This window comes from Cottoperca gobio, chromosome 12, assembly GCF_900634415.1.
Source record: "Cottoperca gobio chromosome 12, fCotGob3.1, whole genome shotgun sequence".
Lineage (NCBI taxonomy): Eukaryota > Metazoa > Chordata > Actinopteri > Perciformes > Bovichtidae > Cottoperca > Cottoperca gobio.
Window position 1 is genome coordinate 2,242,715 of NC_041366.1, and position 26,645 is coordinate 2,269,359.

The 26,645-nt window shown below is 40.7% G+C and overlaps 1 protein-coding gene across 2 annotated transcripts in view; it reads left to right on the forward strand.

Annotated features, from left to right (window-relative positions):
- Nucleotides 1-2,535: 2,535 nt before the first annotated feature.
- The window catches only part of nrg1 (neuregulin 1), a 41,619-nt gene continuing 17,509 nt past the window's right edge, over nt 2,536-26,645 (forward strand). The window contains exons 1-3 of one of the 2 annotated variants that reach the window (XM_029444000.1): nt 2,536-3,044; nt 13,029-13,167; nt 19,834-19,901. In XM_029444000.1, the coding sequence (XP_029299860.1) occupies nt 2,591-3,044; nt 13,029-13,167; nt 19,834-19,901 (661 nt within the window). In that variant the 5' untranslated portion in view covers nt 2,536-2,590. Of the gene's footprint in view, nt 3,045-13,028; nt 13,168-19,833; nt 19,902-20,009; nt 20,115-20,724; nt 20,784-26,645 lie in introns of those variants that run through there. The other variant, XM_029443999.1, reaches the window with a different exon arrangement.

The window sequence follows — 26,645 nt, forward strand, 5'->3', positions numbered from 1 at the left end:
AATCATGTGATATGTTTCTGTATTCATTCATTTATTTGAAAATGTTTGTATTTTGTATTTTTTATTTTCACGTTTATTTATTTCCACACATCCTTCTCGTGGTCCCTCCTGGCTCTCACTGGCTGAACAGTCTGGGTGGTTGCAGAGGTGAACCGCAATGGTGGCATACAGGATTATGAGATTATTGGATTACATCGCTGAAGATGAATACTCTGACTTTTTGAAAAAAAAATGGCTGATTGAGAGAGAAATCATAAATACATGTGCAAATAAACATATTTAAACATATTTTAAAAATATTTATTGCAGATTGATTGATTTAGTTATTTTAGCACATTTGCTATTCATTTATTTATGTCTTGTGTCTCTTTTTGGCCTCCATAAAGGGTGAAAATGCTGAGAAGTTAATCAATATGCTGGTCTCTAATTCAGGGGCCTGACAGGAAGTCCTCTCCCACAGATACCATTACTGGTATTAATTCTATCCGGGGATTGGAAAGGGTCACCACAGTGTCAGTGTTCAGTGTGGCGGTGACCTGACCTTTGTGACTGTCTTCATCTTATTTAAGCCCCGACTCCTCCAGAAGATTGTCCTGCTAGCCTATTAGCCCACGTGGTGGGGGGTTGGGGAGTTAATAGTTTTATTGGCGGTCTGGGGGCTTTCTGTCACACTGTCACGCTCTATCTAACAAATTGGATACCAAAATAAATGTTGGAAGTATGACTGAAGGATCTGGAATATTTGTGTTTATATTTCAGGCCAGCTGAAATGACAGATTTGTTTTGTGTTTAATTTAGTAATTTCTTGGTATTCGGACTATATTCACAATAGCTAACAAGCTAGCAATTTGCGCTCCCAAAATGTCCTCCCAGTCCAGCAGTGATGATCCACTATTGGGCCTTTTAACAAAATCAGGACACTTATTTCTACCTTTACCTTTGTACATGTGTTCAGTAGCAACCATCTTGATTACTACAGGCTGTTTCATAGCAGACACTTTGACTTGGCACAGTAGGTCAAGTACAGGTGTTACTAATAACATTAATGATGGCTCAGTTCTACTCAAGACTCACAGTAAGCCATGACAGTGAGCCAGCCTGAACTACACCTCACTCAGCTGTCATTCATTATATTGTTCATACCTGTGCTGGGCATGTATACATATATACACATATACATATATATATATATATATATATATATATATATATATATATATATATATATATATATATATGTATGTATATCTATATAAATATATATTTTACTCTGTCAATGCAATTGCCTTGTTATTACACTAATGAATGCAGATACTTGAGAAGAGTAGAACACAATGGCTGCATCCTCTTGGGGTGGATCATATGTCTGCTTCCCCGGCTCCTTCCCCTTGACAAAAAACACACCCTTTAGTATCAGCATAATCAATGGGGAGTGGTGCTGGAGGGGGCGGCTACAACAGTTTGCCAGCCTGTGATTCGCTGACTTGCACTCTAATTGGATCAAGTAGGAACTTGCTTAGCTGGATGCTTTGTGCTGGGATTGGGAGCAGCCTGCAAAGAGAGCACAGACACCACCAGACAGGAAGAGAGACAGAGAGGGAGGAGGCCAAAGGCTGCCCTGCTCACCACTTGGAGAGGAAAGATTGAGAGAGGAGGGGTGAGAGAAGAAAAAGGGGAGTATCCCGTCTTCTCTGCCCTTCTGTGCTGCTGCAGCCCCCCCCCCCTCCCCCTTGTACTCTCTATGATTCTCTTTCTCTCTCTTTCCCCTTACTCATCTGTTTCTGTAGCTGTGCTGAGAGGAAGGGCACCTGCCGCTCCCTGATGATTCAGCCTTTCAGCTACTTGGAGCTCCACAGACAAGACAGCATGTCCCTCCTGCCACTGCAGTGCCCGGCCGTCCTGTCCTCTGCACTACAGCTACTGCAGTTGTCCCATCACGTCAACACCGCCTCTTCTGCCCAAGTGCTCAGGTGAGTGAGTGCTACTATTCCACTACTGCTCTCTAGTAGAGCATGCAGAACATTTAAGGAATCCGATTCTCTGGAAATCTTTTTTGTTTTTGCCTGCAGCCAATGTGACGATTCTATTTATAGACTGATTGCGTTTCCTGTGAGAAAGCATGAGTAAGGAACTCCTCTACCTCGTGCGCAGAAGGCTGTCTACATACCTCCCAGACTGTTAACAAGGTCCGACTTACTCTGAAGAGCATTTATACCTTCCTCTGAAATCCCAGCTCTGACTCTGCCGCCTCATGATGGAAAACATACTCGAGGAGACTGGTGGCAGACAGCCACTGTGTGATGCTCTGAGTTAATAGTTTAGGTGTTCAGACACCCTTCATCCAGCAGTTGGAAGGATGACTGAGGGAATGGAGGACTTCTCTGCAGGGCCAGCTCCCCCTCCTGGATCAGCCTCCCCCACCAGCTCTACTGTTGATACTGGACAAGTCCCAGAGGAGAAACCAGAGGAGACAGAGGCAGCTGGTGAGGGTGGGGAGGAGGGTGCAGTGGGAGGTGGTGCTGGTGATGGGGAACATTTGGGGGCTTTGGGAATTGTGGCCTTGCCAGGGACCTGCTGTGTGTGCATAGAGATGGAACAGATTAACAATTGCCTGCATTCGGAGAAAATCTGCATTCTTCCCATCCTGGCCTGTCTGCTGAGTTTAGCCCTCTGCACAGCTGGCCTCAAATGGGTCTTTGTGGATAAGATCTTTGAGTACGAACCACCCACACACTTAGATCCAAAACGCATCGGACAGGACCCTATTATCATATCAGTTAGCCCCACGCTGGGACTAACTGTGTCAATTCGTCATTCATCTCCGTCTTTTGTCTCCTTGACCACCGCCATTACCCCAGGACGTCCTGATGTTTTAATGGAAGAGAAATCAACACGAGGGGCGTACGTGCCCCAGTCCCCACGAGTGACTCACTCTGATCCCTCTGTTACACTGAAATACAACGCCGAACGTCCCACCGTCCCAAAGCAGACTCCCCACCCTCAGACAACACAGGAATTAAACGACATCATCATCCCAACAATCTGTAAGTACCCAGCACTTAGTTTAGTGAAAGCTCTGGGATTGCATGTCCCTTTGTTCCAAAACTGCTCTCTAGTATCATGACATAGGATGTAATCACGGGCAGGGGGTACAAGCTACAGTCCTGCTTAACACTGGACTGTGATTTTCATCATTGTACAGATAAGGTCAGTGTTTTTATACAAATGATTCAAATCTTTTTTTTCAGTTTTATCATTGACTTTGTAAATGGTGCGTTCTATCAAGTGTCAGGAAGAGTCAGGACTTTGCCTGAGAGCAGACACGTTGTGACTTGCAGAGTGTAGCATAGAGGCCCATGACTAAGCCTCTGAAATATTGCTCCACAGATACTGTAGGTGTAAACAACTGTTCTATTCAAACATACCCCTTCAGTGAATGTATCATTTCTAACATTCACTCCTTCCTTCTAAAGTATTAATGCTCCCTAAATCAAACCACAATGACTTCTAGGCACACTACCATACATGGATATACAATAGCATACAATATGCAAGAGCCCTACAATGTGCCGATGCACATTTTCAGTCATATGAAAAAGTGAAAATCAATATATGATGTGGGACACAAACTGGAACTCCAGGCTGTGGTACAGGGAGACTTCCTGTTTTCCTGTGCTCCATTTCAAGGTCAGAGCCTGCTGGAGGCTAATTGATGCCCACTCCATCCCTCCGCCGCAGGGAAAAACAACCCACTAATACTGTCTGTCTGCCAGCGGCTCGCCACTATGACGTGTCTGTTGTAGTCACATCACTGTGTGCTTTTTTACACTGTCTGGGTTAGTTTATCTAAGGTGATGGTGGTGGAGAGGGTGTTAGGTTCCAACCAATGCCTTAGTGAAGGGATACACTGTTTTCTTAATCTGCAGCACGGAAAAAAAGCTTGATAACCAGTTACTGCTAACAAAACCACTGAAACATTTGGGCACACTGGTGGTGCAAAGGTAAGGCTTTTGCCTGCATCACAGACAGTCAGTGTTATATTTCTTGCAGCAGTACCTGCTCATGTGTTCCAACAAATACAAATGGTTGTGTTTGCTGGTGGGAAGAGATGAATGGGCCTGATGCAAGAACATCTTTGTATTCTTATCCTAAACTTCTCGTACTGTGAGGTTTGTTCGTGTGAGTGCTTCAAGTGAGATTCAACAAACTTAAATGGACAAATCTTCTCATAAATCTCTCCTTGCAGCCTAATTGATTCAAGTGTCATGAGATTTCATCATTAGCATCATCGACAGCTGTAAAATTGCCATGTAAGGCGGTCTGTGTTCTGCTCCGTGTGTTTCAATACAAAAAGAAGAAGTTCACAGTCCTGCTGTCAGAAACCAGCATACAGAGATGTGACGGATGTAGCAGTGTTAGTATGTTAGAGACCTGAAACTGTTCTAAAATATTAATAATACAGCTGTCAATAATTCATGATGATTTAACATGAAGTTACAAAGTGGTCCATGACTAATGTATATATGCATGTACTGTATATATTAGAGGAGAGATTACTAACAGGAGCAACTGGACTGTGGAAGTTTCTGTGTCAATATGGCAATGACATCAGTACATCTTAAAGAAACTCTTAGTAAATTGGCATTAAGTCTGTTTTACTAATATATTGTGGAGAAACCGATTAGAAAATTGCCACAAATCCTCTGAAATCTTTCATACGTGCCAGTGATCTGTTTGTGTCTTGTGTGCTGCAGTAGTGACTCACACTAGTTGGTCCATGTACTTATGAGGATAGTGTGAAGGCCTTAGTATCCTTCAAGTGCACTAGTTTGTACGTTGTGCCTATCCAGTCTCTCTCCGAGGATTATGTTGCATGTGCTTGGAGTCTCAATGTATCGTACAAATGTGGATAATGGCACACAATGGGAAGGAAGCACATGGCTGTCCACTGCCTCTACAGGCCAACAACCTCTGTTTCCAGACAGTATGTGATATGGGATGATTCTGCAAAACCCCAGATGATGTTTGATGACAACATTATATAACGTCCAATAATTATTTCTATATTATCTGCACTTGACGGTAAGACACAAACAAACGCAGAGAAGAAGAAGACTGTTGTAATAATTCTTTTTTTAAATTTAAAATATGGCATATGTTTTATGAGGAAGGAAATGCACTCAATACATTTGTTAGACCTCAAGGGTAGACATGAGTTTTGGTGAGAAACACTGACTAACAGTTTTGTAAAGAAAACTCCAGAGGCACCTTTTAAGAGTAAGGAAAGCATGTGTTGGATGTGAACTCCTGTCTTCTACATGATAGTGGGATGTGCTACAAGTCCTTTCACTTCCACACTATTTCCTGCATTAGCACTAAACGTTGGCTCTAGATATAAATTGTGAGCTGCTGAATCATCCAATTCAATTGTAATTCCTACGAATACTGTCTGGGTAGTGAGAGGGACTGCAGTGCAGGCAGAGCAGACATTCCAAATTAAAGAGAAAAAGGACAACTTTGACCCGTTTAATGTTAAAATATTTCATTATGTCATCCAGTTCTTTTTTATTGGAACAAGGCTTCAAAACAAAACCAATGGCTCAAATAGTATTTTATTTCGAAGGTCTCTAAAACATGGTTACATGTGTGGTGACCCGGCATAGAATATTAAAGAGTCTAAGTGGTTCTGTGGAATTTGTTTTTGGTTTGATCCACAAAACTACCCACAATGTTTTGCTGCATGCCATATGTTTAAACATGTTCTCTGTGGATCAGCTTTTACCATATTTTTGATAATTTGGTTTGATGATATTCTCAACAGCAGGGCATTTGAATGTTGTGGTTCTGAATGGATAACAAGTTACTTATGAGGTAAAACACTATAGCCTATTGGGTAAAAATGTTTTTTGAGTGTTTTGTGATTAATAAAACAAATTGTACATATTGACCCACGAAAGCAAGGTATGTTCCCATTTTTAGCACACTAGGAGGGTTAAGTATAATTTTCAAAAGGTTTTATATAGAGCTGGGTAGCATAGGACCCTTTGTCATGTTCCCATTTTGTGACATATAAATCTGGGGAACATAGGACCCTGGGAACATAGGATTGACCCCTTTAGCTATATGCTAACTTGTCTTTCTTTGGTAGCTAGCAAGCTAGTCTAAATTACAATAGCTGCTCAGCTGATGGGTGACAGCAGGAATGAATATACATACAATAACTTGAAACTCAGCCAGAATGCCTCTGTTTGAATCACAGGTTATCAAGCTTCCACATGTAAGCCTGCCATTTATACAATTTGGCTGCATCCTATGTTTGCTAGACTGCACTGGATATGCAATTTTTCAGCTGACCTAAGCGTTCACCTCTGGGTTTCACTTACTGTTGCACTCATCACTTTTAAACTGCAGAGTTTGGGGATTTCCTCCTATCTATTGACATTCAGCGTCATGTTTTGCATTGTGTTTATGCTGGAGAACGGCTTGCCAGTGTCTTCATCTTTAGTTAAATGTGTCCTGTAATTGACTGAGAGTCTCTAACCCAGGGCACTACAAAGGCACAAAACATTTCGTCACAGGTATCTGGAACAGTAGTTTACTCTCTGGGGGTGGGGGGGGGGGGGGAGGATGTGAATGTGCATTTTTATTTTATTTTTATAAACTATTTTTATTTTTATAAAAATCTTTTTGCTTTATCTACAAACTATTTCGCGACTCCCCTGCAGTACCTCCGCGGACCCCCTGTTGAAAACCTATGCTCTAGGACAGGTGTCTTCAACGTTTTTCAGGACAAGGACCCCCAAATGGGTGTAGCGTGGTGCAGGGACCCCCTATTGTATATATTGTACAGAAGAGGCTTGAAGAAGTCCGTGCGACGGGGGGGCGGGGGTGCGTGGCGCAAATGTATTTTAGTTTACTCCTCTCCTTTCCTCCACTCTGTCTCTGACTGTAGGTGTGTCACCACTGGTATGCAGGTATGGTCGCCACCCTTCGTTAAGTACAGCAGAGGAGGGAATGTGAATGCGCAAAGCAACAAAAAATAATTTTGTAATAAAATAAATACATATTTTTTGCTTTATCTACAAACTATTTCGCGACCCCCCTGCAGTACCTCCGCGGACCCCCTGTTGAAAACCTATGCTCTAGGACAGGGGTCGGGAACCTTTTTGGCTGGGAGAGCCATAAAAGCCAAATATTTTTTTATGTATTTCCATGAAAGCCATATATTTAATAAATTTGAATGCAACTTTATGTGTGCATTTTTAAATATAACACGTCTCTGAGTACTAATAGCGGTATCAGTGTTTCATTGAACAGGTGCTCTTTTATTAAATAAACTAAACACTCACGTTATTTATCTCATATATGTGCACGTTTCAGTGTTTACTGCACGGGGGTCAAACTCAAGGCAATTATATCCGGCCCATGAGAACATATCATATGTCTGTCATAACTGGGCCGCCGGTTTTGGTAATTAAATCAATGCATGGCACAACCACGGGAAAAGACATTTGAGGAAGTATCTAAATATGTGAATGAAATTAAAGTTTTTGGAAAGCAAAGGGAAACACACCACAGATCTCTGGGACGATGTGAGCTGTACTGTTTGTGTGACATAACGAAGCATCTCACTGTTAAACCTGCAGCTTCAGGGCCGTGTGATCACAGGACATGTATGATGCAGTGAGAGCTTTCTAAGCCGAGCTTTCTGTGGGAGACTCTGATGCAGAAGGAAACTTTGGTCACTACGTGTTTCCAAACACTGACAAACATCTCCACCGCTGTGTTCCAGACCGCATTCTGCTCATAAACTGAGCGCATTTGCAGCTCAGATATTTTAATTGAACTGCTCAGCAATCCGTTTGCAGTTGACTTAAATATGTTCCATATCTTTTTGCACTTTATCCAATATGTGTATAATAATAAATATATATATATATATATATATATATATATATATATATATATATATATATATATACCGGTATATATATATATATAATATAATATATATATAATATAATAATATAATAATGAATGTGGACCGTGTTTGGCCCTCGACGTAGTCCCAGTTTTTAATGTTGGCCCTCTCTGTGATTGAGTTTGACCCCCGGTCTATGGGGCTCCGACCCCTACACACACACACACACACACACACACACACACACACACACACACACACACACACACACACACACACACACACACACACACACACACGTGTGAACACACCTACAGCCAGAGACAGAGCGTAGGAAAGAGAGGGGAGAACTAAAAACAAATCCGCTGCTAAATGTTTTTCTTTAAAATGACACAATATAATTATTTATTACTTGTTAATCATGTTAAAAAATGTCAGCTCAAAAATGTCTGCAAGCCATATTGCGTTATCGAAAGAGCCACATATGGCTCGCGACCCCTGCTTGAGGAGATAGTGAGTCACTGTAGCTCCAGTTTATAGTTTGTTTATTGGATTACATTCAAAGTCGTGCCTTGTCCTCACCGCCGCCGGGATCAACATAGCTTCAGTTAACAGTTAGCATTTTGCTCTAGTTCAGCCACGGCACCGATGATCTAATCCCCGGAGAACTGCAAACTCTCTATTGTTGCCATTCAAAGGTTAGGACCCAGTGCGACAACAGGCAGGGGTGACTTCTGACACTGGGGTTGTGCTGGCTAAACTCGAGTTGCTTCGGCCACTGACAGGTGCCGGCTGTGCCGACCTCTCAGCTGTTCCCCTAATATTAATGTTTCTGTATGTAAGCATGTCTACCTGTCATCACCGCCCAACAAAGTCATTTTACTCTGCCCACCTGCCAGTGTGCCAGTGTGTCTGCATTTGGGTTCTCCATTCTGTGCAGATTGTTACCCAGGAACATTTTTAGCAGCAATTATATACCCAGTGTAAAATCAAAGTATGAAATTTAAGTAATTCCGGATATTCTGGTTGCCTAAAAAATGTTTACCTCGATCTTTATGGAAGAGAGTCAAATGCAACAAATTAATGTTAAAAAATAAATACTAAGTTGCAAGTGGCTGGAATAAAAGATGGTAACTAAACACAAACAAATGATACTTAAATATCCCAAATACTGTCTATCAGGTGAAAGGTCAACCCCCACATTTAATTTTCCCATAAAGTGATTACAGGACTTCACAGAGTTTTGCAGTTGATAATATATCTCTAGCTCTCCTTTTTCTTCCTGGAAAATAAGTGATAAACTCACAGCTGGGGGGTCATTATCTTGACCTTGGGTCATTTCTAAGCATGGAGACATCATACTGTCTGATGAAATTCAAATGCAGATTGGTTTTTACTGGTTCATTATTTTTGCAATGTTGCATGTGAAAGTTAGCATTTAAAAATACTCATCAAAGTAGAGGAGGAAAAGTGTAGGGACTGAAAGCTCTGAAAGTGAGCCGGGCCGCTCCGAGAGAACAGTCTCCCTCTAGTGGTAGTTTCAACCATAAGATGGGTGTGTCTCTTCCTCAACTCAATAAGATGCACTCAAACTGTGCCACAACATACAAGTGTTGTTAAGACTTGGTTCTTGGTTTATACCACACATGATTAATGAAAATATAAATGTGTCCTGATCATTTATAGTGAGTTCCTCCCTTACCATTGAATACGCTGAAGAAAATAATTTGCCCAGATTTTCCATTTGAAAGATGATATAATCACATGAGTTTCACCAATAGGGGCTTTTAAAGCATAACAATAAAAAGGAGCTACATTATAGGAAGATTCAATATAATTTAAAGCCTTTTTGTGTTAATTGTCCTGTGGTTATTTTCCATTCTCCCTACCAGTGTGTTCTGCTTGTGTAATGTATACAGATGATACAGACCTTACAAACAGTCACACTGCCCTCTGTATATACTTAGGACAGCTACACATGTGATATATCTTCACTACTTGAGGCTGCTGCTCCTCTTTATTGAACCTATTTCAGCTGAGCAAAAGATTCATTGTTGTTCATTCAAATACATCCCCTCTCCTTTATTGTGCTTTGGTAGAGATTAAAGTAAAGTCATTGTGTTTCAAAGTGACATTAAGACAAAGATGCAGATCTATTTTTAGATTTCATTGAGTCACATTTTCGTAACCTTGACTGCCTTTCCGTGACTGCCTTCCCATTACAATGTGCTGATCGTGAAACGGATGCATGAAGTGATGAATTGTTATCAAGATTAGTTTACCGCTAAGTGAAAGGAGCAGAACAGAAAACAATGTAGCTCCTGCTGTAAGAAAGGCCATGTCAGCGAGAGAATGACTGCTGGAAAATCTGAATGAATAAAGTAATGAGAAGCACAGGGGATTGCTTCGGTGCCACTCCAGAATGAATGGTTGCCTTGCCGTCTGTGAACTGGCTGACATGGTCTATTTCTGCAGGGGCAGGGTTTCTGTTTTTTTTTGGTTGCTAGAGTATATTCTCATAAATAAACTAGAAGGGCACTCGGAGAGTGCAGACCTCTGCCAATGCTATGCCTATCTGGCAAGGTTAACTAAAGTGAAACATCATTTGTGTATCCGCCTTGTGATTTGGATCTGCTCCAAAATTGTTAAGGGTTCTTCTTTGGCCCATGCTACACCCTTCCACTAAGTTTCATCCAGTAATCCTGCTTTCAAACAGACAAATAAACTACATCCAAAACATTACCACCTTGTTAATGAATGAATAAATAGATAAATACAAATATGTTTCCAAGCTTTCTTAAATTGGAAACAGAGCACAGATAGTCAGATGCCCAAAATATTATTAGAACATTTCTATTGTTAACCATTTTAAATAGGCGTGTAGTCAGTGTGTTAAACGTAAAGTGGTGAAGGCTTTTTTTGTTTTGTTTTTTTACCAATTTAAAAATGACTTCACAAAATCTGCAAATACAATAAAGTATTTAATTCACATTTAGATTCACCTGCACTGATGTGACTGCTGTGCTTCCAGTTACTCGTGCACAGCGAGCTTTCTGCTGGTGCAGTGCATCATGGTTTGTCCTTGAAAACACTTGACAGAAACACCACCCACTGCAGTAGACTGCTTGCTCTGCAAATGCAACCCCAGCTCTGCCAAAAGAGCCTGAACAGCAGAGAAGTGAAGTGGCCTGTTGGCTATGCTCCAGCACTGTGTCACTGCTCACTGGTTTAATGTTTCTCATCTTCAAGCAAAAACTAAGCAGAGAAACCTGCATTCATCTCTGCACTCCATCGGGCATGATGAAGACAAAAATGGCTGCTGCTTCAAGCAGTGTAACAGAAAGCCCTCAGCTGTGGTAACTGTGGCACCTCTGACACGCCCCGCTGCACTGAGCAGACACTGCTAAACTGCTGCCCAATAACAATATTTACAATCCATAGAGGCTGCTGATTTATGGATGTTATAGTTTGGTCCTTGTGTCTAATACATCCACTGATTATGGATTGACATTTCCAAAGTAAATCATTCACAGTTATGGCTTTGATAGCAAGTTGATGTTTTGATGTTCAAAAAAATGACTAATAAGTGCAATTAATATTCTCTTGAGCTAAAGCTTCCACACCAAATTACATTCACTGCATTTATTTATTGAAGCTCCAGCATCAGTTGAAGTGCTGTCATTAAGAGATCATGTGCAATACAGACAGGAGTGGAATGCAGGTTCAAGCTTTGTGCAGCCTGCATGTCTTACACGCTGATCCATGTGCATCTCTACTCATGTCCTTCAGTCTTTTATCAGTTATCTAAGGAAGCTACTCGTTGCTGAAATGTGCTGTGTAATGCCGAGATACTGCCCTCACTGTATATGTAAGAAGTATTATACTCACTTACTTTCTTTCTTTTCTTTCAAACATATATATTTAGTTATCATGTGGTCTATCTGCTTTCATGAAAGTAAATGTATATCAATAAAGAATGAAAAGAGGGGCTTGATGGTGCAATATCACCCATGAGTAATGATCATGATTTTTAGGAAATTGTTTCAATAAGGGAAACTAATACAAATCTGTTGCTTGACCATTTATATGATGAGCATGTCTATTCATCAGTCTACTGATGTCCAAAGTCATCCAGGTTACGTGGCCTGTACACTCTAAAGTGAGTGGAAATGTTTCAGGTTGACTTACTAAAGTCTCTCCACCTTTATAGTTTTTGTACTATGAGATCATGCAACGGTATTGTATATTGTTTCATTCCCAAAACTCGTTTTCTCAGTCTCTTGAACTAGCATTTTCTGCAAGTAATATGAAGATGAGGACATGAAGATAAAATATTCTGAGCTTTGCCTATAGTGTATTATAGATTTAAGGGCACAGGTGTTTGGACAGTAATACAGAGAGAGAAGAAAGAGTTTTCACTCAGTGACCATCTGAGTCAGACAGGGAAAAGGCTCTTCCACATGTCACTGCTGACTTCACTCATCGTCACTTATACATCATTTTGTTTTCCTTGGAAGTGTTTGAAATTAAATATAACACTGTCCCTCTCTTTAGTAAGCAACAACATGTGCACAGTTTTACTGCTAAATGACAGTTTGCTGGAAGGGACAATATCTCCTGAAGACATCTTCATTGAAAAAAAAGGATCCTTACTAGATCTACATCATGTCCTTCTATAAATGTAGAGTGTAAAGTATCACATATTCACTCCTCATAGGCTTCTAAGATGGCTTTGAAAAGTGTGTAGCCTGCTTCTTTGTTGAGTATGGCAGTTGTAGTCAGCTAGGGACATGTGTGTTTTGAAATATGAGTGTTTGGAATATACTCAACATATAGTAGTAGTGGAGTAGTGAGATAGGGGTTTGAGAGGTTTCTATGGACATTTTAAATGTTTTATTTGCAGTCAAACTGGGTCACCATTAATATTCATTGAATTGAATCCAATCTGACTGCAGCTGCCATTTCAGATCCAGCTTTTCTTCAAGCAGGAATGCATCGTTTGGTGTTTTCTCCACACTTTTTGGCTAACAATTTGCTTTCACTTTATAAACTCAGTGTAACTCACGTGTTCTTCTCTTGCTGCACTAATTGTGGTTGTTTTCTGCAGCTTCCACCACCACCACCACTACAGCCAAGACCTCCAGTCATGTGACACGCTGCAGTGACAGTCGGAGGAACTACTGTGTTAATGGAGGGGAGTGCTACACCTTTGAAATCATGCCAGGCAGCACAAATTTTCTTTGCAGGTATGACATGGAGTTAGTTATAATACTAACTTTGATTCAAGTTTTTGTCTGACTGAATATGTTATAAGCAGTTACTGTGATTTATGATATCTGTTATATCTTGATTAATGCAAACAGATTGTTACGGTATATTTAACTATCAACATCAATTAATGAAAACATCAGAAATATGATGGAAACAGCATTTTATTAAACAAAAAAAATGTAAGCAAAAAGTAGAAATGCAGAAGAATGCAACACATTTCAATGATGTGAATAAGATACTGATATTTTATACTTTATACCAGTTTTGCACATGTAACATCCTCCAAAGGCCATTACTGTGCATAAACATGCACACTGCTTAAAGGTGCAGTGTGTAGTTACGAGCCACCTGCTCCAAAGAAATAGGGGGCAGCATTTCACCTCTACTACTGGGTCCATACAATCTACATTTATAGTCATCAGTTAATATTGCCTACTTTTAACAAACAGCAGGGCAAGAATATGCACAATTCCATCAAAGTGCTGAAACAAAATAACACTGCTGTCTTATAATCTTCACGTGAAGCATCAGCCTGTAGTGTACTTTACCCATCTGCGTTTACTGTGGCATTAACGTATGGCTGCATGATTATAGTCAAAATAGTCACGATTATTATGATCAATATTGAGATCATGATAATTTATCACAATTATTCATTGGTTGAAAGAATGTTTTTATTGCACTTTCACACACAGAGCACTGATTTCATGTCCATGTTGAGCTACAATCCTGCTAATGTACTAATTAGGGCTGCACCATATTCGACTGACTTTTGTAGGCTACACTCAAAAGTTAAATGCACCAATCTGGTCCATTTTGAGAGCAAAATTAGGAGGCTAGACTGAGAGGATAGACAATATTGTGCTCTTGTAAACAAGTTAATCATAAACACATTGGAAGTGTATGAATTGTGATAACACAACAAAAAGGTCACACACACACAAAAGTGGAAAATGAGACGGATTCTGTGTTTCAAGACGGATTTGGTGGAGGACAGCCTGCTCCAGGAAGCAGTGAGGTCTGAGGGAGGGGTGCTTAAGCTCATGATGGGAGCTGAGAACCACCTTTACTCAAGCCGACCTACTATAGCCGGTCGCAGATCCTCCAGCACAAGCCCCAGTGCCGGAAGTCACAGCTGGCAAATGGAGTACTGGGTCTAACCTGTGTAAAGGCAACAACAGAAAGTTTATCTCTGGGATTAGACCATCGGTGCTATGCCTGAACTCAACCTAATTGCTGATAAAAGGTACGTCCGTCTCCCGGGGCTGCGGACAGCTCTATTCCTGGCGAAACAGCATTCCAGCGGCTGCGGAGACAAGGGTGAGGGTTGTTTTCTCATCTCATTGTTATCCAATAAACAAAAGACAGAGACCATGGCTGTATTATTGACAAGACAGTCAATGCAGTGGTCGGTGCAGCTCCACTTCTTCGTCTCTGTAGGGAGGGCAGACTGGCAGACTCACTATCACCTCTAGAGGAACAAGTGGTAATACAAGACAGGACAGGCCGGGGACAGTCAGTTAGCATGCTAATTTCAGTCGATAGTATCTCTGCAACACAATACATAGACGTCTTCGACATAACTTCAACACTGTTACCATTTCACATTCTGTTGATAATGTTTTTTGTAAGAAACAGTTTGTTATCAGATAAGATTTTATTCAGTGGCTATCAGCATTCCAAACATAAAAGAGACACTAATAACACATCAAATGAATCAAGAATTAAAAGCACAAAAATGGCACAGACGGCACGGTTGTGCAGTGGTTAGCACTGTCGGTTATGGGTGTTAATCCACCTGTGTGGAGTTTGCATGTTCTCCTTGTCTCCGGCTGCTCTGGTTCCCTCCCACAGTCCAAAAATATGCAGGTTAGATTAACTGGTTTTCCGTCTCTATGTGTCAGCCCTGTGATTGACTGGCGACCTGTCCAGGGTATACCTCACCTCTTGCCAGATCAATGTTAGCAGGGCTAAGTTCCAGACCCCCCACAATCCTCTAAAGCAGTGATCTTCACTATTTTTTACATGAGAATCAATAGAAGAGCCACTTTCTTTTCCCGTCTGTTTATTAATCTGTCATCCCACCCAGAACATACAATATGCAATGCAGCCAACCAATACATTCATTAAAAGCAGGATTATCTTAATAATAATAATAATAATAATAATTACTTAATTACCTTAAAACCATATTTCTGCTGAAGCCAAAAAGCAGTCTTTCACTGAGAAGACTGAGAAGGCCCGAGCCAAAATCCATGCGATTTTAAAAGATGTCTCAGTTCAGCTGTATTAGTTGTCCTGTGTTTGAGCCTTTGTTGTCCAGAAAGAAAATAAGAAAGCTGCTCTTTTTTAGTTTTTCCTAATTTCTCTTCCAGGTGCGTAAATTTCGTTGAATTTTGAATGCGTCGTTTGGAAATGCCGCTCCAAATGACTTCGCTTGAAACCAGAGCGGGTTTGTTTGCACATTCCGTGTTAAAGGGTTAAGCACGAAGGGTTCGACTCGTGGAGGACAAATAAAAATTCCTCTGTCTACTTTTCTTGAATTTTCCTATGCTCGTCTTGTATGGCTCGTACCTTTCTATTTTTAACGGGGGAAGCCAGTATGGTCGTAGTATCCTCCAATTTAAATGCTCCAATTTAGCAAATGTCCATAATCATAAGCATGCTTATGATAACATATTTTTAATCACCGTAAGTAAAAAGAATTCTATACTAGCCCACCATGTATCTACCCGTCCAAGAGCACATTCGCCATTGTAGTACTGGATAGACCAACCAAAACTGGCAACTCCGCAGTGAGTCGGGCCGAGTAAGTTTAAATATCTTGTTTCTAGTCTATACTTTCAATCAATTATTATTATTATATATAATCATATCTATCACCCCTTTATTTAGCCTACTGCCATGCGAACCACCAATTAAAGCTTGGCGAGCCGCAGGAGTAACACTGCTCTAAAGGATAAGATGGCTAATGGATGGATGGATGGAAAATGGGTAATCAAGAAAACATACATACAGTGAAACCTGCTGTTGGTAGAGAGACTGATTATTATGCATCAAAGAAACTATAGGAGTGCGTCATCATGGGACAATGATGTGTGAGGATTCAGGTTTGAGAGCATTTTATCAAATCTGAATGCTGTATTGAATCCACTGACCATATTCAAATTCTGTCGAATACCTTATTGGATCTATATAGGTTCAAAATCCAATCAAACAGCATACGACACCCTCTGTCCTTAGACCCTCGCACAGCACAAGGAAAAACTCCCTAAAAGATACCTCACAATTAAAGGGGGACAAATGGAAGAAACCTCAGGGAGAGCAACTGAGGAGGGATCCCTCTCCCAGGACGGACAGACGTGCAATAGATAGCGTGTGTACAGGTGTGATGATGTGTTCGTATTTAAAAAACATGAATCCAGGATGATGTAAAAAAGAAATAAGCTTCCCGGTGCCTCCAAAAAAAGAGATGTAACCGTGGGCGTCAGGCAGGACCAGGGCAACAGACGCAGCCATGGATCATGATCCAGATGTAACCTTTAATAATGGCAACCTGCCAGATGAGAGACACAGAAACTCCGGGGATGATGCCCCGGATGCTGAGTTAGTAACATGCATTTAAGGGATGTGAATGCATACAGATAGAGAAGGAGAGGAGGAAAGATAGAGGTGTACGCCCTGGCAGTCTAAGCCTATAGCAGCATAAATAGGGGCTGGTCCAAGGTAAGCCTGAGCCAGCCCTAACTATAAGCTTTATCAAAGAGGAAAGTCTTTAGCCTGCCCTTAAATGTGGAGAGGGTGTCTGCCTCCCGAACACAAACTGGGAGCTGGTTCCACAGGAGAGGAGCTTGATAGCTGAAGGCTCTGGCTCCCATTGTACTTTTAGAGACTCTAGGAACCACAAGGAAGCCTGCATTCTGGGAGTACAATGCTCTAGTTGGTTTATAAGGTACTATGAAATCTTTAAAATATGCTGCAGCCTGACCATTAATTGCTTTGTAGGTCAGGAGAAGGATTTTGAATTGTATTCTGTATTTCACCAGGAGCCAGTGCAGAGCAGCAGGAGTATGATCCTGTTTCCTAGTTCTTGTCAATACACGTGCCGCAGCATTTTGAATTAATTAATTAAAGATTATTTTATTGGGACAATCTGATACTAAGGAGTTGCAGTAATCCAGCCTTGAAGTAACAAATGCATGGACTAGTTCAGCTTTCAACAACTATAACTACATTTTATAACTAAACTTGAGAAATTGTGAATGTGTTATAACTAGGGCTGTCTAGCGATTACATTTTTTTATCTAATTAATTACATGCTTTGTGATTAATTAATCTAGATTAATCGCATATATCAATATTTGCTGTGAGAGTTCCGTGCGAGGGAGGGTGCTGTCGGAGCTCCGGTGCGAGGGGGGGTGCTGTCGGAGCTGCAAAGTCGGCAAATGCGCTCAGGAGCATCTAAGATTAATCTGTGTTAATTTTTTTGTCGTGCTATTTTTTCTGATTAATTAATCGAAATTAACACGCTAATTCGACAGCCCTAGTTATAACATAATTTTACTGACTATCCCTTTAGTTTTCTGAAAGACTGTACTGTAAAATAGCTTAAAATATGACATGGTCATAGTCATCCTAAACAGGATTACATTGACAAAAACGTTCTTTCTTGAGGCCATCCGAAAGTCTTTCTCCATAGCCTCCCTGAACTGCAACCCTCGTCGTACCTTCTGGTACATGTCTGGGCCAACCAAGCCCGAAAGGCTTACTTTGTTCCTAGATTGCTGCCACGAGTACAACTTGCCTCGACAATGGAGGTTTTGAAAATGGCCCTCTCGGATTCCCTGTCCCCAACCTCCCCTGGGGTGTATTAGAAATTATTCTCTCTTAGATAGAGGCCTCTGCCAGACCGTCCCAGTTAATCCTCAATACATGTTTGGGTTTACCAAGTCTGTCTGGCAGCCTTCCCCACCGTCTGATCCAACTCACCAGCAGTACTGATGAGTTGACAGCTCTGTTTCTCTCTTCACCTGAATGTCTAAGCCATACGACTGCAAATCTGATGATACGACCACAAAGTCTAGCATCAATCTTTGGCCTAGGAAGTTCTGGTAGCAAGTACACTTATGAATGACACTTTACTCGTACATGTGGTTTGACAAGCCATGACTAGCACAGAAGTCCAATAACAAAACACCAGTCGGGTTCAGACCAGGCAGGCCCTTCCTCCCAATCAGCCCTCCCCCTCCCCTTTGGTGCATAAGCACAAACAACAGTAAGACTTCCACTCAGCAACATGCAGTTGCATAGAGCCGACTATCTTGTTCCACGAGTGACAATACAGAGGCGCTCAGATGAAGACTCACGAGTATTCCCACACCTGCACGCCGTTGCTCACCCTGGGCAACTCCGTTAAAGGTGAGAGTCAAGCACCACTCCAGGAGTTTGGTCTCAGAACCAGTGCTATGCGTAGACGTGTATCCTACTATTTCTAGTAGGTACCGCTCCACCTGCCGCAGCAGCTCTTTTCCCTTCCCAGCCAGAGAGATAACGTTCCACACCCCTCAATGCCAGTCTGTGATGCCAGTCCTCTTAAGAATGCCCAGTGACACATAGGTCGGTGTGAGAGTCATTCAGAATAGTTGAGTAAGCGGAAGTAAACCTTGGAGACGTGCTGTGGGCCAGGATTCCCAGTGTAGGAATTCTCTGGTAATGTGGAATAATAACACACACACACTCTCCCTTCTCCTAAGAAGATCGACCTCTGTCCTTCTGAACATGTACCAGAGAACATCATAGAACTCTCACTCAAATTCTTTAATGTGTGAGGTGGTCAGCAAACTTCCACCAACTGTTTTAAATGCCTCGCAGGATAACAAGGAAGGAAAAGGAAAAGTACAATGGTATTGTAGTGAAAAGGCAAAAAACTTTATTTCAATGATAGTATAACAATACAAAATTAATAAAATTGCATTGAATCAAACAGCTAATTCAAAAAGCTAATACAGAAGTAAAGAAGGGCGCTAGCAGATTAGCTCTGTAACACACTGTAGTTTGGTTACCCTTATCAGTCAAGAATTACATTTATATTGGACGATTGCACCTCATGATTTAGCTCCACTACTACTAGCATTCAGTGTCAATGTGGGAAGTAGTGTGCTCTTTAGCGAGGTAGAAAGTACAGAAAGGGTGTGCGGGCCGGGTGGTGGATGGGTGTTTAGCACATCTGACTCAAGCAGGAAACCAGGAGTTTGTATCACAGACAAACACATAACCAGAATGTTTCCTCTACCTGCCGTTTGACACCTGGCACACTCACCCCTTCACCCGCAAGTGAAAAAGGGTGCAAACCCTTCCCGGCTCATTGGAGGTAACCAAAGATCAGGAGGTGACACGAGTCACATTAATATTTACCTTAAACATAGCATGCCCAGGTATTGTGGAACGTGAGAATTTTTTTTGAGAATTGGAAATTAAAAAACTTTTCCTGCAAAACAGCAATGTTGGAAATAGGGTTTTATCCTGGAACCTGTCATGTTTTGTGACTACACTGGATGTCTTTGTGTTTGTCAATCTGTTCGCATGTCTTGTGTGTAACATTTGAGTACTATTTATCTTTTTCCTTTCTACCCATCAACCAGATGCTTGGCGGGATTCACTGGGCACCGATGTGAACAAGCTGTGCTTAAGAATGTCTCAGACCAAAAACGTATGTGAACACAACTGTCTTCAATCCCACATGTCATTGCTGGTGTTTCACCCCCGTCATGTTTTCTCCAAGAAATTTTGGAGAAATCCATGTTTCCCTTTTATGCAGGGATACAATTCTGATGATAAGCTCGGCATTGACCCTGCTGTTTATTTCTATGAGCTCATGGGTGAGCCCTCTAAATGGGTCTAAAGGCTTAAGCACACTCTCCTGGTGAGTAGTGCACTAACATTTGCATGTACTTTACATCTCATCACACCCCATCCATGCTGTTTTTATTTCTACTTCAATTCCCTGCATCAGAACTTCTTCCCAGTACTAGACTGCCCACTGTATGGTTGGTAAAGCAGTGATGATTTTTGATGTTCCAAGTCCAAACTCTTACGTACAGGAGACCCAGGGGATCACTAGTTGGGCTGCTGGAACATCATGACTAACAGAACCTCTACTGGGAGCCCTCAATGCTGTTTTTGATTGCCATACTGTATGATTGCCATGCATCTGGGCCTATGTTGCTGTTTGGGTGGGGTCATGACACCCCCTATATAGTATTATGTTCAAGCAAGACTAGGCTTGTCTTGATCATACGTACATGCAAATTTCAGTCTGCTGCTACTACAGTATTCAAACCTATATAGCTTGAGTGGAGTGCCTGTGCAAAATAGAACTGTTTCTCAAATAATCACCCTTAACTATAGCTAGGTATTTTGGTCTAGATTGCCCTTTCTGCCAACACCAGTGATGACTGTCGTGGGTTTTGCACAGCTCTTGTATAAACTAATTCCTTTTCTCTTTTTGTCTGTTTCTTGTGTTTCCTGTGCAGGTGTCCAAATGAATTTACTGGTGATCGCTGCCAAAACTATGTAATGGCCAGCTTTTACAGTATGTCTATTTCCTATTCTATCTGTTCTTGGATTGGAGCATGCTCAATTAACAGTTTGTGTGCTGTGTACCTGTTCTGTAGATCTGTGATTTATGCAGCCCAAAATGTTTTGCATGTTTAAGTTTGTTTTATTTGTGTTGTTTTTCTGTTAAAGCTGCATGTGGGGTTGTAGAAGTTATATTAATTTTATGTCTATTTCAAATGACTGAAAAATATTTTCTGTCTTTATGTTTAAACATATACCTCTATTTATATATAAACAACATACTTTTTAATTATATTAGAACACAATCAAACTAGTTGCAAGTTGTAAAAGTGTTCCAACAATTTCTGGATATTTTGAAAACAATATTTTTGAAAACAATATTTTAATTTTTCGTTAACTAGAACCCGTTTATTTGATAGTGAATTTATTTATTTATATAACTGAAAAGATAAATCAAGAAAGAACAAATAGTGTCTTTGATAGAAAGCACTTGTAGAACTGCAAGGCCAGCTGCTTCAGACCTATAGTTCTGGTTATGCAGTTCCAGTCCAACCTATGCCAGCATTGAGAAATATAACAGCAGCAACACTTTAGAACTGCAAGTGTAGGCATGCTAACGTGTGACATTTTCTTGAAAGTATAATAACTGCTGCAATTACCTGCAAGGGGGACACAAGGTCAGTTTATCGGTAATGTAGATACGTTAGAGACCTTAACTGTTGAGTCAGCTGTAAGTCACAGAAAACATACAAACATACAAACACACAAACACACACGCACGCATACACACACACACACACACACACACACACACACACACACACACACACACACACACACACACACACATACACATACACATACACATACACACACACACACACATGCACACAGACACAACATCATTGATGTATTGAGAGATCAAGTGCAACTTTAACTATTGATGACAAGAAAGTTCTGTTTATTGTCTTAGTGATATTTTTGAATGATTTCTTTAGCTGTTATTGATGAAACCAATGAAATCAAATTGCAAATTGAAACTGTGCTCATTTTGGCAAAGCTGTCTGGTTACACATAACTTAACTGACCTTGTTCTAACCTGCTAGTAAGGAAGTCAGATAGTCTGGTGAAGAGGTGGCTCAAGTGATTGAAGTTATACACTATACTTACAACTGTTGTACACTCTGCTGGTGGCAATTCCAGCAGCTATTACTTTCTTTACATGCAGACAGTGACACTGGTATGTCTACATCTACAGATTAAAGTTTCTGCTGCTTTTACTGTACCTTCCTCATCTTTCCTATACGTAGCACAGGTTGGTCTCTTTAGAACTGGGTTGACAATGACTAACTAGCTTCCCATTATGGGCAATCTTGGTGTATGATAAGCGCATCCGTTTCCATGTTGTTAAATATTCTTTTCATATTCAGAACTTCCAGGTAGTTAGGTGGCAGTGGGTCATACCATAGCCATCCAAAGCTTCCATTAGCACAAGTAAAAAAATTTGGATTATGGGACTTTGAGCAGAGCTGATCAAGTGGTCTCATAAAAGATGTTCTGGCTTGACCCTTTTCTGCATCCACAGTTATAACAACTCTTGGCCATGGGGGTGTGTCATTTTCTTCAATAATTGCATCAGGGAAATCTGGAATAAGGGAGTTAGATATCAGTAGTAAAGCCGACTTTATGAAATTCCAGATGTGCCCTTTCATGAACCACAGAATTGTAAATAGTTTTATGTTGTATAGTTTCACTTTGTTTAGTATTGTGCACTTGTGTGATCTCTCTCTCTGTCCACATGTTTTAGCATGCATATATTCCATGTCACAATTCTCAAAGTGCTACATATTAATGTGAGAAGCTGCAGAGGGTAGATGCTGAAATGTCCAATTCCTCTCCACAATCATCAGTCTTACAGGCCTCAGGCTTGAGTCTCCCAACATCACAAATCTACCTGTGTAAGTGACAGCATGAGCAAGGAATGTTTTTTATGTCGAACAATGGATGCCCTGAACCTCACTGCCACACCAGCTATGATTGCTTAACATCTTGTAAGGTCTGTTTCACCAATTAGTGACTCTGTTGCAATAATGCTACACAACACAGAAGCAATTGGTAATGTTTACGATTTAAGCAGTGGCCTCTGCACAGAAAAAGCCGGAACAGAAAGGGTGTTAGCTGAATTATAAAGAAAGAATAGAGCAGTCTGTTTGGCTCTAGTGTAACTGTCCTCCTCCCAAAAAGGAATTACATCTTACACACAAGATACAGCTCTGCTCATTTAAACTTAGGCTGACTGTGAAGCTCCATTGGACATGATATTATTGCTGTTGAATTGAACTTAGAGACTGAAAGTGTTTTGCAGCACTCAGCCAGTGATATGGCACACATTCACTGCTGCCCCAATGAAGGGTAGCCAACAGTATGTACAGTTGTACAGGTGGCCACTGTAACTGCAGTCAAAAGATTATGTAACAGAATTGGTGACAACTGAACAACGTTCAAAGTCCATGTAGAATGGTGAAAGGTGTAAAATCTTCATATTCAGTGCTTGGATGCTTAAACATCTTAGTTTTGAACCTGACACCAATTTTTGTGATTCAAGAGTTAAAAGACATGCTGAACTTTTACTAGATCACTACGTGGTGAGGTCCCTGTCCAGATTTATTTCAGGTCACACCTCAGACGCCTAAATGTGGGTGTGGTTTGGATGTGGAGTCCATGATCAAATCTTTAACTGTGAAAGAAGCTGCAAGGGCTGCCCAGACTGTCTTCAACAATGTAAGGACATTGCTGACCACATTTTGGAAAACTTAGTGGATTAAATTGTCTCATTAGTCATGGAGATGGATCACTTGTCATTATGGGTGCGAAACTTCAATCATGTGATACCAGGTGGTTGTACTGTATATGTGGCCTTTGGATGTTGATAGCCTCACTGACTGCTAGTCAATGGCTTAGACCTCTTCACAATGGAGGCTGTGATCAGTTTTGGTATGGTGTTCACAGACAGCTCATGTTGTCTCTTTCTGATGTTTGATCAGTCTCTTGTCCTGGGTCCTTGCTGATTTACTGATGGAGTGTTTACCCAGTTTGATGTTATGATAATGTCATACATCCCTGCAGTCTTCTTCTCAGTGGGGATCCTGTCTTTAAGGTGTGCAAGCAGACATTTTAAGGCTTTGACTGGTTTGTGGTGAGCCATGTAAAGGAGTCCCATTGGAATAGTCCTGGTCTTATGTCGTGGAGGGACTCTCATCCTTGAACCCATTTTCTTGTGTAGTGTAAATACATTAATTGAGGCATCAGAAATATGTTGCAGAAATACATTGATTGGTACAAAAGATGACGGCACACAACTTCGGCCTATCAAAAGAAGATCAGTATTTTTACTGAGTAGAAGAATAGAATTTTAATTAAATTCAGTCATAGCAGGCCACTTCAGAACAGTCCAGTGCTTTCTTCTCATCCATTCTTGGGGTCTTTTTGATACATGTTTGGGGTCATTATCCTGCTAGTCTCGCGTAGCCAGACCTACTGTATCTGCACAGCAATAATCACTCTGGTATAGGAGGAAAGAATCGCTCTGGCTTGCTTGTATTTCTTCAAACCAATCACAATCATCTTGTGCGGCGCTAAGCACTGGAAGCCGCGATGGTGCCCATATAAGGGTAGGAGAATACCAGCCAAACTCGACGCGGCCAATGACAGGCTTACACCCGCGGTCCACGTCCAGTGAGTCAGACTATTATCCTGCTGGAGATATGGACTGTAAGATATTGGCCCTTAATGGGGTCGATGCTTTGTTGGTGCGAGGCATGACCTATTGAAGCAGGTCAGAAATTGGTAAATTGGTTTAGGTTTATCCCCAGTTGGCACTTAACTTTCCTTTGATCATCCTCCATAAGTCCTGCAAGGCTGTTTCTTGACCCAGGGGTCATGTAAACAGAAAAAGGTAGGAAATGTTTACTCAATTCTCTATGGGGGAATGAGGTTCTGGTCACCACTTGCTACACCTGGTAAGTATTCTTTTGTGCAATTGCAGTTGTTTGTTTTATAAAGATGCATTTACAGTACACATGTTGATGATATCTAGCTCTTGTTCCTACAGAGGTTGAATGCACTTATTAGGAGCCACTTTGGACAAAAGTTAACAGGTATTTTATTGTCCCACAGTTCCCAGCAAGAACTGTGTTTCAGTTGTTGGCTTTGAGTGCGTTCAGTGTGGACTCTGACAAGGGCAGTCACACGGGTTTATAAAAATAGCTTGTTACGGTTCATCGTTAATGGAAACCAACACTTACTGCTGGATGGGATGAGGTGTCAACAATTGTTTTTAGTGTCAAAGTCAGACACTTTGCCCACCCATCTACCTCCTACTTCCTCTCTAAGAGGTTTTCTAGCACTATAACAAAGTTCAACCACTTCCACCTTTGCTTCTGAGAGAGGAAATCGTTATTTGCATGACCACAAGGTTGTTTTAAGCATTGTCGTTTTTCTGGTGAGGGACGTTTTAAAATAGGAAAAACAAGACAGCACTCACCGCAAAAACAAAACCAGTGTGATCAAGATAAGAGCAGCAGAGGGAGGAGCGGTTCACTGTCCCTCACTTTCTAGTTTCTTAATGACATGTTTGCTCTGCAAATGTTTTTATTTTACATTTATTGTATTTTAAGTTTTGTGTTATTGATTTTTCAAAACAATCAATAATAGATTCAGATGTTTTAAAATCTTAATATGATCCCTATGTATGTGTTGGGAATGGTGCATGATCGTCATAGCATGCTAAATTTAGTGTTGACTTTTGAGTGTATCCCTATCCCATTAACTGACTGTCTATTGACTGTTTGGCATGGTGGTCTATAAATGCAAGCACACTGATGGAAGTGCATGCACCAAGCCACATCAGTGCGGTAGTCGTGCCTTAGTTGGATACATAATGTACGATATTGTATTCAGATCATTTTAGGTATTTTCATTACAGGACAACATTTTAAAAAACAAACAACCTTATTGGTGTTGTAATTGGAATATATACTTTCACCAACATTTTAAAGGTACAGGAAACTGAAAATGGTGAATTTGTTATAAACTAGGTGTTAAAGCACAAAAAAGTCTGTTAATTCTTTCGTTATTGTTTTTTTTAAACTTCATTTTTATCATCGTTATTTTTTTCACTTCTACTTAAAACAGTTTGGCAATGTTTCATCACAAACAAAGGTCCAGGATCTCTCCTTTGATGTGGTGTTGTTATTAGTGTTGAGAGAATACCCATGCCTACTTCACTGCACAGTGAAGAACTATTACAGGTGACACATTTGGCAGATCTTTTACCATAAAATGTCATAAGAATGTGTGTGCAGAGTGAAAATCAGTCAGATCTGGCAGTTGATACTTAATCAGTGTAAAGCACACCCAAACTTTCCATTTGGTTTGTTGTTGTGTTTAACTAGTATTTTTGACAGTTTATGTGTGCCATGTTTGTGTATTGCCATAGCAACCTATTCCATGTGGCTTTGTTGCTCCCGTTTTTATTTACATTTAATAGAAATGCACATACCACCCTGGTGTTATTTGTTTCCTGTACCTTTAGGATAGATTTGAGATACTTTATGTTTTTACAAGTTCATATATAACGTCTACAGTGTATAATGTGTGTATAATGATGTGTTACCCTTAATCCATCAAGCTAAATCTGATTACATCTCTTTTACCTTAAAAACACATGTAAGAAACTACAAATACTATAATCTCATCTGAAAAATCCAATTTTCTTTTTTTTGTCACCTTTCTGCACTGACAGAACATCTTGGGATTGAATTTATGGGTATGGATTGTTCCTTCCTCCTAGTTTGCAGATGTAAGACTGTAAGCT